Source organism: Oratosquilla oratoria, chromosome 3, assembly GCF_046742065.1.
Source record: "Oratosquilla oratoria isolate Oo_2021 chromosome 3, ASM4674206v1, whole genome shotgun sequence".
Lineage (NCBI taxonomy): Eukaryota > Metazoa > Arthropoda > Malacostraca > Stomatopoda > Squillidae > Oratosquilla > Oratosquilla oratoria.
The window spans coordinates 25,030,184-25,044,414 of record NC_134779.1 but is presented as its reverse complement, the minus strand read 5'-3'; the positions used below and the strand labels follow the sequence as shown (position 1 = coordinate 25,044,414).

The following is a 14,231-nucleotide window of genomic DNA, read 5'->3' as shown; positions in this document are numbered from 1 at the left end:
TCTTGTGCACACACATACATACACACAGACACTTCTGTAACTACATGCACACATATACATATATAAATACATACATATATACATAATATATGTTCATATACATGCATGTATACATACATACATACATACATAAATATATTCATACATATATGTACACATACATATATACCTACATACATACATACAAAAGACAAAAAACATAAGCATACGTGCCAGAAAAAAAAAACACGAAATTGACCAACCATGCACAAAACTGCCAAACATCTTTCCTAAACCGTGAAGACGCCTCTGTCCTCGACCCAAAGACGGACTCGAAATCGAATTTTGATCCCAACAGAGATCCCGGGAACTCCAGGTCCTCCTCGGGTCGTGGACTCGGGGTCGAGGACGATCAACCTGACGTGGTCGCCACCCTCGCATGATGGTAACGCCCCTGTTACCTCCTACAGGCTCCTCATCATTAATTCAACAGGTAGGTAATATATATGTACTGTATACATACATATATATATATATATATATATATATATATATATATATACATATGTATACATATTTATATATGTATATATACATATATATAAATACATATGTATATACATATATATATATATATATACAGATATGTATATATATATACAAATACGTATATGTACCAATATATATATATATATATATATATATTATATATATATGTATGTATGTATGCATATTCTATCTACTTACTGATGACTTGTACATACATAAGGGGCAACATTGAGGATATCGCTCGTATCCACGTGTCTGTCTCTCGCTCTCTCTCTCTCTCTCTCTCTCTCTCTCTCTGTCTGTCTGTATATCTATCTCTATCTCTCTCTCTCCTCTCTCTCTCTCTCTCTGTCTGTCTGTCTGTCTGTCTGTCTGTCTGTCTGTCTATCTATCTATCTATCCATCTATCTCTCTATCTCTCTCTTTAACTTCATTTGTTTGTCCAGATTCTTGGGCCAACATAGACCGAATCCGGACTGTAGAGGTCCGGACGAACTACGCGAGGATCAAAGGTCTGGTTCCGGCACGCGTTTACCATATCCGGGTCGTCGGGGTCAACGCCGTGGGGGCGTCGCCCCCTAGTTCCGAGGTCAAGGTCACAACCGCCCACGAGCCGCCGACTCATCCGCCCACCAACGTCCGCGTCTCTCCCATATCTTCGACGAGTCTTCGGGTTACGTGGCAGGTAGGTCAGGTTAAGGTGAACGTAACATTTAGGAAGGAGACCTCTTCAATCTAGTGGAGTTTATTATCTGGATTTTGGTGATTTTGCTAATAATGGTTATGTGATATCATGCGTGTCCTTTCTTTTTTTGTTATTATTATTATTGTTTTTATTATTATTATTATCTTAAAGGTCGGAGATCTAGGATAAGATAGGACTTCTATGACTCTACATTAAATTTTTCTCAAGTCTGCCACGATTTAAATGCATACATTCATCAAATATTAGCCAGAACAGTAACCATAATGTACCTTATCAGATAAAAAAGCTAACGAGAAGTCGCTAAATGCCCGACAGCATTTGATAACCAAATACGATATCAATAAAACTCCGTTTCTTTGGCTTGCATAGCCTCCAGACACATCCATGTCTCACCGAGCCAGCCTGGGCTACTACGTGGGCTACAAGGTCACCAACAGCTCGGAGCCCTTCCGTTACCAAACTCTGGAGCCCTCAGCCACTGCCTTGTACCGTCCCGAGACGACGCTAAACAGTCTTCAGAAGTTCACAAGCTATCGAGTCACCGTCCAGGCCTTCAATGCAGCGGGTGCAGGACCAAGAACCGAGCTGGTAGAGGCGATGACTGAAGAGGATGGTAAGGACTTATGAGACTCTGTCACGGGATATGTACCCAAGTCTTGATAAATGTAGATTTTGTGTCGAGTTATTTACCCTCATTTCCATAAGATTAGTAGATCTTGGAGGATGGTAAGGTGCAGGACCAAGAACCGAGCTGGTAGAGGCGATGACTGAAGAGGATGGTAAGGACTTATGAGACTCTGTCACGGGATATGTACCCAAGTCTTGATAAATGTAGATTTTGTGTCGAGTTATTTACCCTCATTTCCATAAGATTAGTAGATCTTGGAGGATGGTAAGGTGCAGGACCAAGAACCGAGCTGGTAGAGGCGAAGGCTGAGGAGGATGGTAAGGACTTATGAGACTCTGTCACGGGATATGTACCCAAGTCTTGATAAATGTAGATTTTGTGTCGAGTCATTGGATCCTTACCCTCATTTCTATAAGTTTAGTAGATCTTGGAGGATGGTAAGGTGCAGGACCAAGAACCGAGCTGGTAGAGGCGATGACTAAAGAGAATGGTAAGGACTTATGAGACTCTGTCACGGGATATGTACCCAAGTCTTGATAAATGTAGATTTTGTGTCGAGTCATTGGATCCTTACCCTCATTTCTATAAGTTTAGTAGACCTTGGAGGATGGTCAGGTGCAGGACCAAGAACCGAATTGGAAGAGGGGAAGACCAAAATGGATGGTGAACTTATGAGACTCTGTCATTAGTAACATGTATCCAATTTTTGATATATGTAGATTTTGTTTAAAGTTCTTGGGTCCTTCCTTTCATTTTTATTAAATTACTAGACTTTGGAGGATGGCAAGTTATTATGAGAACCTGTCACTAGAAACGTGATGAATATAGATTTTGTGTTGATTCATTAGGGTGACCCTCATTTCTATGAAATTTCTAGAATTTAGTTGATTAGGATGTCGAAGGAATACAGCCCAATGTGATAACCTCTTTAAGATTCTCACCTTCTTCCTTCTATGCAGTTCCCAGTGAACCGCCTCGAGACGTCCAATGCACAAGTTTATCCTCCACATCTCTCCACGTTCGATGGACTCGTCCTCCAGTTAGTGCCATACACGGGGTCCTTCAGGGCTACAAGGTCATATACAGACCCGTTCACCCCAAGAAATTCTTCCGTGAGTATTGTATGGGACAAGTCTCCACCCGTACAAACATCCTGGACCTTATTTTCCAGCTTTAGAAGTCCTGTTTTGTAATTGATAATAACAATAAATGGCAACAACACCTCTGACAAACAACACGAAAAAAAATCCTGTTTTTCAGACCCAGATGACCTGAGTGAGAAGACAGTCGTTACGCTCATGGCGCCTTTGTTAGTTCTTGAGCGTTACACAAACTACAGCGTCACGGTCGCTGCCTTCACTCGGCGAGGTGATGGTGTGAGATCAGACCCCGTCTACTGCATCACAATGGAGGACAGTAAGTAGACAAAGCCAAAAGGAGTTAAGAGGAGAATTAAGGTATCTCTCATCAAGTATAGATATAATGTACAATATGAACAACTGTGTGTGCTTACTTAGGTGTGTGTGTGTGTGTGTGTGTGTGTGTGTGTGTGTGTGTGTGTGTGTGTGTGTGTGTGTGTGTGTGTGTGTGTGTGTGTGTGTGTGTGTGTGTGTGTGTGTGTGTGTGTGTGTGTGTGCGTGCGTGTGTGTGTGTGTGTGGAGATATATTAGATAGATAAAGAGAATGAAAGAGTGAGAGAGAGGGAGAGAGGGTGAGAGAGGGAGAGAAAGAGATGGAGCGAGGGAGGGAGGGAGAGAGCGAGGGGGAAAGAGAGAGAGAGAGAGAGCGAGGGAAAAAGAGAGAGAGAGCGAGGGTGAAACAGAGAGGAAGAGAGAGAGAGAGAGAGAGAGAGAATGAGAGTGAGAGTGAGAGTGAGAGAGAGAAAGAGAGAACGAGAAAGAGAGTGAGAATGTTGAAGTGTGGGAATATATGAGTGAGTGAATATTTGAACGAGTTACAGGATGAGTGAGTGAACGAATGGCTGCCAGATCGAGAGACTAAGCTAGCCATTGCAATGACTAAAAATGAGAAACAGACCACATTAACTAACAAAACTCGCTTATGATAATTCCAGTCCCCGGGCCCGTCGAGGCGGTCAAAGCTCTCTCAGTGGATGGCCAAAGCGTCTTAGTGTCTTGGAGACCTCCTTCTTCGCCTAACGGCGTCATCACCAAGTACACACTCCACATGCGAGACACTTCCTCCTCCTCGTCCTCCTCCTCCTCGCCCTCCGCTTCTGCTCTGTCCGCTGGACCTCCTTCAGCGACCTCGACAGGAGATGCTCCTCCGAGAGAAGGTTCTGGACGATCTAGAACTCCCCGATCTCAGGTGGGTGATGAAAGAGTTCTTTTTTTTTTTTTCTTTCTTTTTTTTTTTTCTTACTCGAGTTTCTTTGACAGAAAACCAGTAACCCAATAGTAAATAGTAATGGTCTTTGGGCTCCTCCATAGATCTCTGGAAGGAATTTTCTTACTATTGTCTATGTTGTGTTATTGAGGGACATTCTATTTTATTGTGTTAAAAGAGTTTTTTTTTTTTTTTTTTTTTTTTACTCGAGTTTCTTTGACAGAAAACCAGTAACCCAATAGTAAATAGTAATGGTCTTTGGGCTCCTCCATAGATCTCTGGAAGGAATTTTCATACTATTGTCTATGTTGTGTTAATGAGGGACATTCTATTTTATTGTGTTAAAGAATTAGGAAGGAAGTAGTCTGTCGCTAGTTCTCATCTCTCTTCTTATGAAAAGGTGAAAGAAATGTAACTGGGGCGATAACGAAGAGATTTCGCTCCAGTATGGAAAACGAGAGTAGGATTTTTGTGGATGCATGTCCAGATTAAAGTGGAAGAGTGGATGGGTCTTGAAAATGTGCAGTTAGGTTACAATTCTTTATATCGTCCCTCTTAGATTACAAGACCATCATTAGGAGGTATCCGTGATTGGTCATAGGCGTATATGTATTATATTTTCTATATTTTCCATTTTATATATTCATTCATTTATGGGAGGGAGGGTGGAGGGGTGTGGAGTGTTTTCGGGGATGGAATGGGTGGGAGTGTTTTTGTGCCTTGTCCTTTTTAGCTACCCCCCCTGGTAAGGGGGAAAAAAGCCTTGGTATATGGTATGGTATTCTATTTATATTAATTATATTTCTTTCAAGATGGGCGGTGCATGGGCCGGTTCCTGGGCAGTTCCCGGTTCGAGATCTTCAGTAACTTCGAACGGGGACGCTGTCTGGGCCGGGGGAGGCTCTTCCTCGAGGTTGATGGGAGAACCCTCAGGTTCCCTCAGGATGGGGTACTCCCAAATCGCCTCCTACCCCGGGGGCACCGGCGGGAGTGGGAGTAACACCTACGGGACCTATCGAACGAGTGGCTCTGGCCGAGGGTCAAGCAGCAGCGCAGTCACCTCGTACACTAACGCCGACTACACGCCTGGCAGAACCTCAGCCACCACGTGGGTCGTCTCCGGCAAAGAGAGGCATTACTTGGTGACGGGACTTCGGGCCGGGCAAATGTACTCGTTCTGGGTAACAGCGGCCACCAAAGTTGGGGAAGGACCTCAGGGAGTTATGGTGACCCAGAGGCCCAGACATGATGCCCAGGCAGCCATAGCGTCCTTTTCCCAGGCTATCGTAAGTAGGATAGAGCCAACAACTCTGCTATGTTAATCAAAGATTGTCCATATGAATCCATAATGACTTATGAAAAGGTCGAAAATGTGATACAGATTAAATACATACACATACACACACACATATACACACACATATACACACCCACAATATATAAAGATACCCTCAACATATTAGAAATATATACGAATTATTAAAAAATACATCATGTGCTAAATCAGGTTAGGTTGAACATAAAATTTTATCGATGGACGATAAGGATATAAGGATGCATTCTTATTTGTTTATTTATTCATATATATATATATATATATATATATATATATATATATATATATATATATATATATATATATATATATATATATATATATATTTGTTTGTTTATTTATCTATTTTTATTTATTTCAACCATCACAGGTTTCAGTATGGGGTGAGGAACTTAACCTTCGTTGTCGAGTAGTTGGAAGTCCAACACCAATACGTACCTGGACCTTCAAGTAAGTCATCCTCCTCTTCCTCCTCCTCTCCCCCTCCTCCTCTTACTGCTCTTCCTCCCTCTCCACTTACTCCTCCTCCTCTTCCTCTTCCTGTTCCTCCTCCTCTTCCTCGTATTCCTCCTTCTCTTATTCTTCCTACTCCTTCTCTCCTCAAAATCAAAAGTATTAAGTCGAAACTTCCAATAAGAAATCCGTACTGAGCAGTTGAAATAAGGAAATTATTGAAAAAGAATATATATATATATATATATATATATATATATATATATATATATAGACATATATATATATATATATATATATGCATATATATAATATATATATATATACATATAGATATATTCATGTGTGTATATATGTCAATATGTATGTATGCATGTATGTACGTATGTATTCTGCACACATGTATATACATATGTAAATAAGAACAATATAAACAAAGATATATTTTCTTGCAGTGGGGACTCTCTGCCGAGCAGTGGAAGAGTCCAGGAGTACCCTGACGGTTCTCTGCTCATCACGGACGTCAAAGCCACGGACGCTGGGAACTACACCTGCTCCGCCTCCAACGTACACGGCACGGACAACATCACGTACGCTGTGACCGTGCAAGGTAAGTCAGGTTGCAGGATGACCGTTTGGTCCATATCGAGGATTGATGCATTTTACATGTACACATATATTATACATACATACATTATAAACATATATATATACATATATGTATATATATATATATATATATATATATATATATATATATTTATATATATACATATATATCTATATATATACACACATATATATATATATATATATATATATATATATATATATATATATATATGCAGAAGAAATCACTTGAACACGTGAGTCTAATTATGCAGAAAAATCACCAGGAAAATAACAGAAAGGAGACCGAGCGCTTTCGTTTATTCCTAGTGACTTTTCTGCAAATGTAAATATATATATATATATATATATATATATATATATATATATATATGTATGTATATATATATATATATGTATATATATGTTTATATACATTATATATATATATATATATATATATATATATACATATATATATGCATATATGTAATGGACAGTGTGGTCAGTGATATGTTCAGCCTGGAGGTCATTAACGCGGTCAGGTATCGAAACCTAAGTCATGTCAAGGGGTGGGGGGGGGGTAAAGAACCACCAATGGCGAGATCAGTGGTGTAGATGAAATGTACAGTAACCTGGCCGCTAGCGTTTTGTACAACCAATGTAATCTTGTGTACCCTAAAGCAGAAGTCCTCAACCCCGTGAGTCATCAGACCATCGACCCGTACCTCCATTAACCTGATATTGATCATAGAATGGTAGTATATTAAGATTAATTGAATATACAATGGTATCGCAATGGGTACCAAATGGTTCATATTGTAATGACATGATACGGCGCGCACTTCTGTAACAGTCATTTTCTCTCACTGCAGATTTGAATTCTTAAGTAATCTTTTGCTAGTCATCAAAGTAACCCCCGTAAACCGTCCAAAGTAATATACATATGCATATATATATATATACATATATATATATATATATATATATATATATATATATATACATATTTCTATTTCATATATCTTCGGGTGTTTATGTATATACATATTTATTTTTCTACATATTTATTTTTCATGGTATTAATTTATTTCTTTATTCACTTATTTGTGTTTGCTCATTTGTCTATTCATTTATTGTTTATTTAACTATATTTATCTGTCAATGTAGATATCTTTAAAGTTTTGTATTCATGTATATAAACATATAAAAAGATTTTCTGGCGCATTTGTGGGGCCTCCTCTGGTACAGTGGTAGCGCACACAGGTTCGAATCCTGGCCATGCTGTAGAGGTTAGGAACGGTGTTCACACTGGGCAATGGCCCCATACCACCGAAATCAATATTCCTTTGTAAGGCACCGTCCTGTTGACCTTGAGCAAGGAAGTTCGTGAAGTGAAACAGAAGGTTGCTGAGCTTTAAGCGCATGTGTATTGTTGATCCTGAAAGAAAGAGATTTGCTTAACTAACAACCAGTTTAATGCTTTGAATTGTTATTCGTTTCTTCTTTTGAATTTTACTTCCTGAATGGTCAAGTTTTGGAATTAAACATTTTGCTGTTTAGGAGAGCTTTCGCCACATGGATTAAATGGGGTTGGGGGGTTGGGGGGCTTTGAGGGGGGGGGAGCTTTTGACATTAAGCCATATCGTCATATCATTTAACCCCAAAATACGTAATTTAATGCACCGTACATGTGGCCCCAAAATAGATCATTCAGCATACCATTTAGCCCCCCCCAAAAAATTGATAGATCATGGGCCCAAAATTAGATGATCAAATGGATGATGTGGCCCCTCATTGATATGTCATGGAAAAAATACGTTATACCAAATTAAAATAACAAATATTCACATGGCCACAAACCAGATTAGGAGGCTTATAAGCTGGTCTACAAAGATCAACTAATAAATATATGACCAGAGATCTAAATACAAATTTGAGTATTTGAGTAGAGAAGTGGTGGAAAGGGTAGATAAGTTAGTTACTAACAATAATAGCGCCAAAACGGATAATAATAGTAATGATAATAGCAACAAATATAGGACAGTTTTATATAAGTTTTATTACTGTTTCTATTACATTCTTGTCTAGACTGTTGATCTTTATACTGAAAATCACATCCATTAGAAGAAAAAAAATAGAAAATAAGTAGTTAAATAAAAAAAAAAAAAATAATATTGCATCCCCTTTGTAAGAAATAAACAAAACAAAAATCAGTTAAAGAAAAAAAAACAACTAATATTGCATCTTCTTTGTAAGCACGAAAATATGTCTTGAGTTATATGAGCTTTCAAAACATAATACTTGAGCATTTTGATGACTAATACTTCTCCAGATATGCCTGCGACGTAAGCTTCCTTCTCCTCGTCCAGCCATGTTTATTTTTTCTAAGTAAAACCATTTATTGTTGCCTGCAGCCTCCAGGGACATGGGGGGTGAGTATAAATCTTGACTTTGTGAAGCTTCTTTGTGATTTCCACTAATTAACAGTTAATTATCAAGCATTTTCGCACGAAAGATTCATCTTTCCACCAAGATTGTATGGCATATATTTCTAAGAGATTCTTGCTTGCTTGATTTTTTTTCCAAATTAATTAACATTGTGTTTCATATTTTTAAGATTAATCAAACAAGAAATATTTTTGATACCAGACATATCCTATAATAGTAGAGCAGGTTCTTGTTATTAGTTGATATGGGTGTTAGTAGGTAAGTATTCTAATAAGAAACATGCATACACACGCGCAAGCACACACACACACACACACACACACACACACACACACACACACACACACACACACACACACACACACACACACACACGTCGGTCGAGGTGACAGCGAAGTTCGGACTCCGGAGTTATCCAAGAATTTCAAGAATCATAACAAGGAAGTACCTGTGTTGTATTTATAGGGAAGGGGAAAGCTCGTGGTGTAGTGTGAAGGTGATGAAAAAGGAGAAGGGGAAAGATTACTGATGGAAATGGAAGGAAATGAGGAAGGGGAGGACTTGGTTCAGGATGCCAGGCGACTTGTAAACAAACGAAGGATGGATGATGATTTTGGGGAAGAAAGGGTTAGCAAAAATGTAAAGATTATAAATATAGATAAGAGCAACACAATGGAATGTGAAGATAATGATTTCCAGGGATTTAATGAGGGGGGGGGGGTACCAACCTCCCCGATTAGCAAGACTAGAGGAAAAGCTTGAAAAAATGACCGAACATTGGGAGAGTAGGTTCGGTCAACTAACAAAGATTGCGCAGAAAGTTGAAAAATTGGAAGAACTAAAGAAGGTGAACAAAAACCTAACTAAAGAAATAAAAGAATTAAAAAGACAAGTAAAAGAGGAGAATGAGGAATTAAAGAGGAATAATATAGAGAATAAAGAGTCCATAGCAAAAGAAGCACAGGGTTGGGGAAAAAAACACAGCAAAATTGCATTTAATGACATAATAAAACAGCAGATGAAAGAACAAACTGAAGACTCAGTTATTAAAGTGATGAGACAGAAGGAGAATATAGTAAGAGACTTAGCAGATAAAAAGAAATGTATAATTATATTAGGAATGGAAGAGAGGAAGAGAAGTATAATCTAAATAGAACCACAAGAATCAAAGAGGAAAAAGAAAAAGTAAGCAGTTTACTAGAATTAGTTTAGGAAGATGAACCTGAAATCGTGAAACAAATTGAAGAGATGTATAGGCTCGGGAAATATAGTACAGATAAGACCAGACCAATTAAGATTAAATTCAGATCACAAACGACAGCAGAGAATATCTTAGCAAAAACAGGGAAACTAGCAAACAGTGAACAATATAAAAAGGTATGGATAAAAAGAGAAATGAATAAAGAGGAAAGAGAGGAGGAAAAAACGAAAAGATAAGAAGCTAAGGAAAAAAACGAGAACAGAACAGTCAGAAAAAGAGAGATTCTATTGGAGAGTAGTGAATATAAAAATGAGGAAATGGGACATAATAGAGAAAAACAAAAGGGAAACACAAAATACAATGGAAGTAGCAGAAACTTAAGAGTGTCTTACACAAATATAAATGGATTAATAGCAGGATTGAATGAACTGAATGATTATCTGAAGGAAAAAGAACCGGACATAATGGGAATTGTAGAGACAAAATTAAAAGGTCCACTGCCACCCAACAGTGTAGGAAATGATACACATAATTATTGGATTAGAAACAGAGAGACAAAACAAGGGGGTGGAGTTATGTTCCTGACTAAGAAGGATATAAACATGAGGTGTGTCACATATGGAATGAATACAGTAGAGATGATTATGATCGAAGTGGAAGACAGATATAAGAAGAACAGAAAGTTTGTGATAAATTATGTGCCTCCAAAAACAGCCTCGTGGGAAGAGAGTGAACATAAAAGTATGTCAGAAGACACAAGGATAGCATTAAATAAGATAATGAAAGACGGAGGAAGAATAGTTATGATGGGCGACTTTAATTGCAAAGAAATCTACTGGGAAGAGATGACAGTAAAGGGTGGAGACGACTCATGGAGAAATGTTCTACTCGAGATGATTATTGACCATACAATGACACAATGGATTCAAGAGAACACTAGGTACAGAAATGAAGAAGAACCATCGAGATTAGACCTAATAATCACATCTGAACCTAAAATAGTGGAAAAGATTGAATATAAGACACCAATAAGTAAAAGTGACCACATATTGATTGAACTAGAACTAAATGAGGCAAAATACATGAAAAGAAATGAACAATATAGAAAAGGAAGAATGATGTATGAAAAAGCAAACAAATTTTGATAAAATAAGAAAATTCTTTCAAAAAGAAAACTAGGAAAGAATATACAAAGAAGTTACAACAGTGGAAGAGAAATGGAATATTTTGACAAAAATTTATAAAAAAAAAAAAAAAAAGGAGTGGAAAAGTATGTCCCAAGACAAAAACAAGAAAAAGAATATGTAAAGTGCTGGTACAACAAAAGTTGTAGGGAGTTAAAAGACAAAAGAGACAAAGCTTGGACCAAGTGGAAGAAACATAAAAGACCTGAAATATGGAAAATATATACTTATTAAAGAAATGAATACGTACAAAGGTGCAGAGAGGAAAAAGAAAATATGAAAAAGATGTCATAGACAAATGTAAAGATCAACCAAAACTATTTTACAGATTTGTAAAAAACAAACTGAAAAACAAACAAGAATTAGAGAAATTAAGACAAGGAGGAGTTGAATACACAGAGGAAATAGAAATGACAGAAATTATGAACAAGCACTTTACATCAGTGTTTACAAAGGAGAACATACAACCTGGAGAGATTGAATGGAAAGAGAAAGTCCCCCCTATGAAAGAAATAGAAGTAACAAAGAACGAAATAGTGAAACACTTGAGTAATCTTGATGTCAGAAAATCGCATGGACCAGATGAAATAGCAAACTGGATTTTGAAAGAATGTAGGAATGAACTGGCAGACAAAATACAAAGCATAATAAATAGTTCCTTGAAAGAAGAAAAAGTTCCAAAAGATTGGAAAAGAGCAAATATAGTACCTATATATACACGAGGAAATAAAGAAGACCCTACCAACTATAGACCAGTCTATATAACAAGTACAATGCGTCGTCAATTTAATATGTTTCTATTCAAGGCTAATAGATATAATACAAGAAAGAGATGGATGGGCTGATTGTGCATTTCTAGACCTAAACAAAGCTTTTGACAAAGTACCACATAAGAAGTTGCTTAAGAAATTAGAAACTGAAGGAGGAATACAGGGCAAACTGCTTAAATGGATGGAAGACTTTTTGCAAGAAAGAAAAATGAGAGTAGTGATAAGAGACAAACACTCTAATTGGGATGAAGTGATAAGTGGTGTTCCACAAGGAACAGTTCTGGCCCCAATAATGTTTGCTATATATATTAATGATATGGATGAAGAAATTGAAAGTTATATGAGCTTCTTTGCAGATGATGCAAAACTGTTAAAAAAGTGAACACGGAAGAAGATTGTGAGTCACTACAGAGTGATCTCAATAAAGTATGGGAATGGAGTAGGAAGTGGGAGATGGAGCTCAATACTAAAAAGTGTAGTATAATGGAATTTGGAAAAATGCAAAAAAAGAATAATAGGATCATATAGATTGGGAGAAGGAATAAAAAAAAGTAGAAAATGAGGACCTGGGAGTCATTATTATGAATAATATGTCACCTGAGAAACATATAAACAAGATTTTTGGAGAAACTTATAATTTAATAAGAACAATCAAAGTGGCATTTACATACCTGGATGAAGAAATGGTGAAGAAAATACTAATCACTTTGATAAGACCAAGATTGGAATATGCAGCAACGATGTGGTCACCAAGTACAAAAAAAAATGTATAACAAAACTTAAAAGAATACAAAGAGCAATTACAAAATTGGCACCAATACTCTCAAAACTATCATATGAAGAGAGACTAGCAAAGCTTGAACTACAGACACTAGAGCAAAGAAGAGAGAGAGGAGATTTGATAACTATTTACAGAGTCATGAAAGGCATAGAAATTATTGATAGAGAGGATCTAATAAAATGGAATGATAGAATACAAGAGGACACGGAAAGAAAATCAAGAAAGACAGCTATAGAAAATATCTGAAAAAGAACAGCTTTCCTCACAGAGTAATAGACATTTGGAACAAGTTAGATGAGAAAGTAGTGTGTGCAAAAACAATACATGAATTTAAAAATAGTTTAGATAAAATGAGATATGAAGACGGGACATCACGAGCATAGCTCCCCTTCCCTTAAATACAACTAGGTACACACAACTAGGTAAATACACACATACATGCAAAAAACACTTGTGACATTAAAAGATATATGTTTGTATGCTACTACAGTGTTTATGTACACTTTTTGTGCAATTATATGTGCATGTGCGTACGTATGTTTACTTTTCCTTGCATGAGTACGTCCGAGTGTAAGATTCACCACAGTCTTGGATTGCGTGTTGGATCCGTAATTGACAGTTTTACCTTGCCAGATTAGAGCTCAAAGTTCTTACATGATCAGATCTATGGTTAATGCTGTGACCTTCCGCGCGCACAAAAAAAAGGTCCAGCAAAGTGTGTGTGTATGTGTGTGTATGTGTGTGTGTGTGTGTGTGTGTGTGTGTGTGTGTGTGTGTGTGTGTGTGTGTGTGTGTGTGTGTGTGTGTGTGTGTGTGTGTGTGTGTGTGTGTGTGTGTGTGTGTTTGTGTGTGTGTGTGTGTGTGTGTGTGTGTTTGTGTGTGTGTGTGTGTGTGTGTGTGTGTGTGTGTGTGTGTTTGTTTGTTTCATAAATGGGCGAGTGTATCCACTGCAGAGGTATTCACTCTTTCAGGAGTTCGAGGATTTTATTCTAATAAAATTTCTTCAAATTCCTCCCAAACAGTTCCTCCATCGCCGCCTCTGCTCTTCGTCAGTGACGTCACAGCCTCCACCATCACAGTTCGATGGAGAACAACACTCACTGGTGGTGCTCCGGTTCTAGGTAGGCTATTATACATACATACATACATACATACATACATACATACATACATACATACATACATACATACATACATACATTTACACATACATATATACATACTGTACATGCATGATA

At 37.6% G+C, this 14,231-nt stretch overlaps 1 protein-coding gene across 8 annotated transcripts in view; it reads left to right on the top strand.

Annotated features, from left to right (window-relative positions):
• Window positions 1-14,231, top strand: part of LOC143020987 (cell adhesion molecule Dscam1-like) — a 90,675-nt gene that overhangs the window by 29,500 nt on the left and 46,944 nt on the right. For all 8 annotated transcript variants that reach the window (XM_076178086.1, XM_076178104.1, XM_076178080.1 and 5 more), the window contains exons 16-25: window positions 338-472; window positions 975-1,213; window positions 1,604-1,847; window positions 2,822-2,974; window positions 3,123-3,278; window positions 3,937-4,190; window positions 5,021-5,494; window positions 5,915-5,994; window positions 6,453-6,607; window positions 14,016-14,114. In XM_076178086.1, coding sequence (XP_076034201.1) covers window positions 338-472; window positions 975-1,213; window positions 1,604-1,847; window positions 2,822-2,974; window positions 3,123-3,278; window positions 3,937-4,190; window positions 5,021-5,494; window positions 5,915-5,994; window positions 6,453-6,607; window positions 14,016-14,114 — 1,989 coding nt within the window. The remainder of the gene's footprint in view (window positions 1-337; window positions 473-974; window positions 1,214-1,603; window positions 1,848-2,821; window positions 2,975-3,122; window positions 3,279-3,936; window positions 4,191-5,020; window positions 5,495-5,914; window positions 5,995-6,452; window positions 6,608-14,015; window positions 14,115-14,231) is intronic.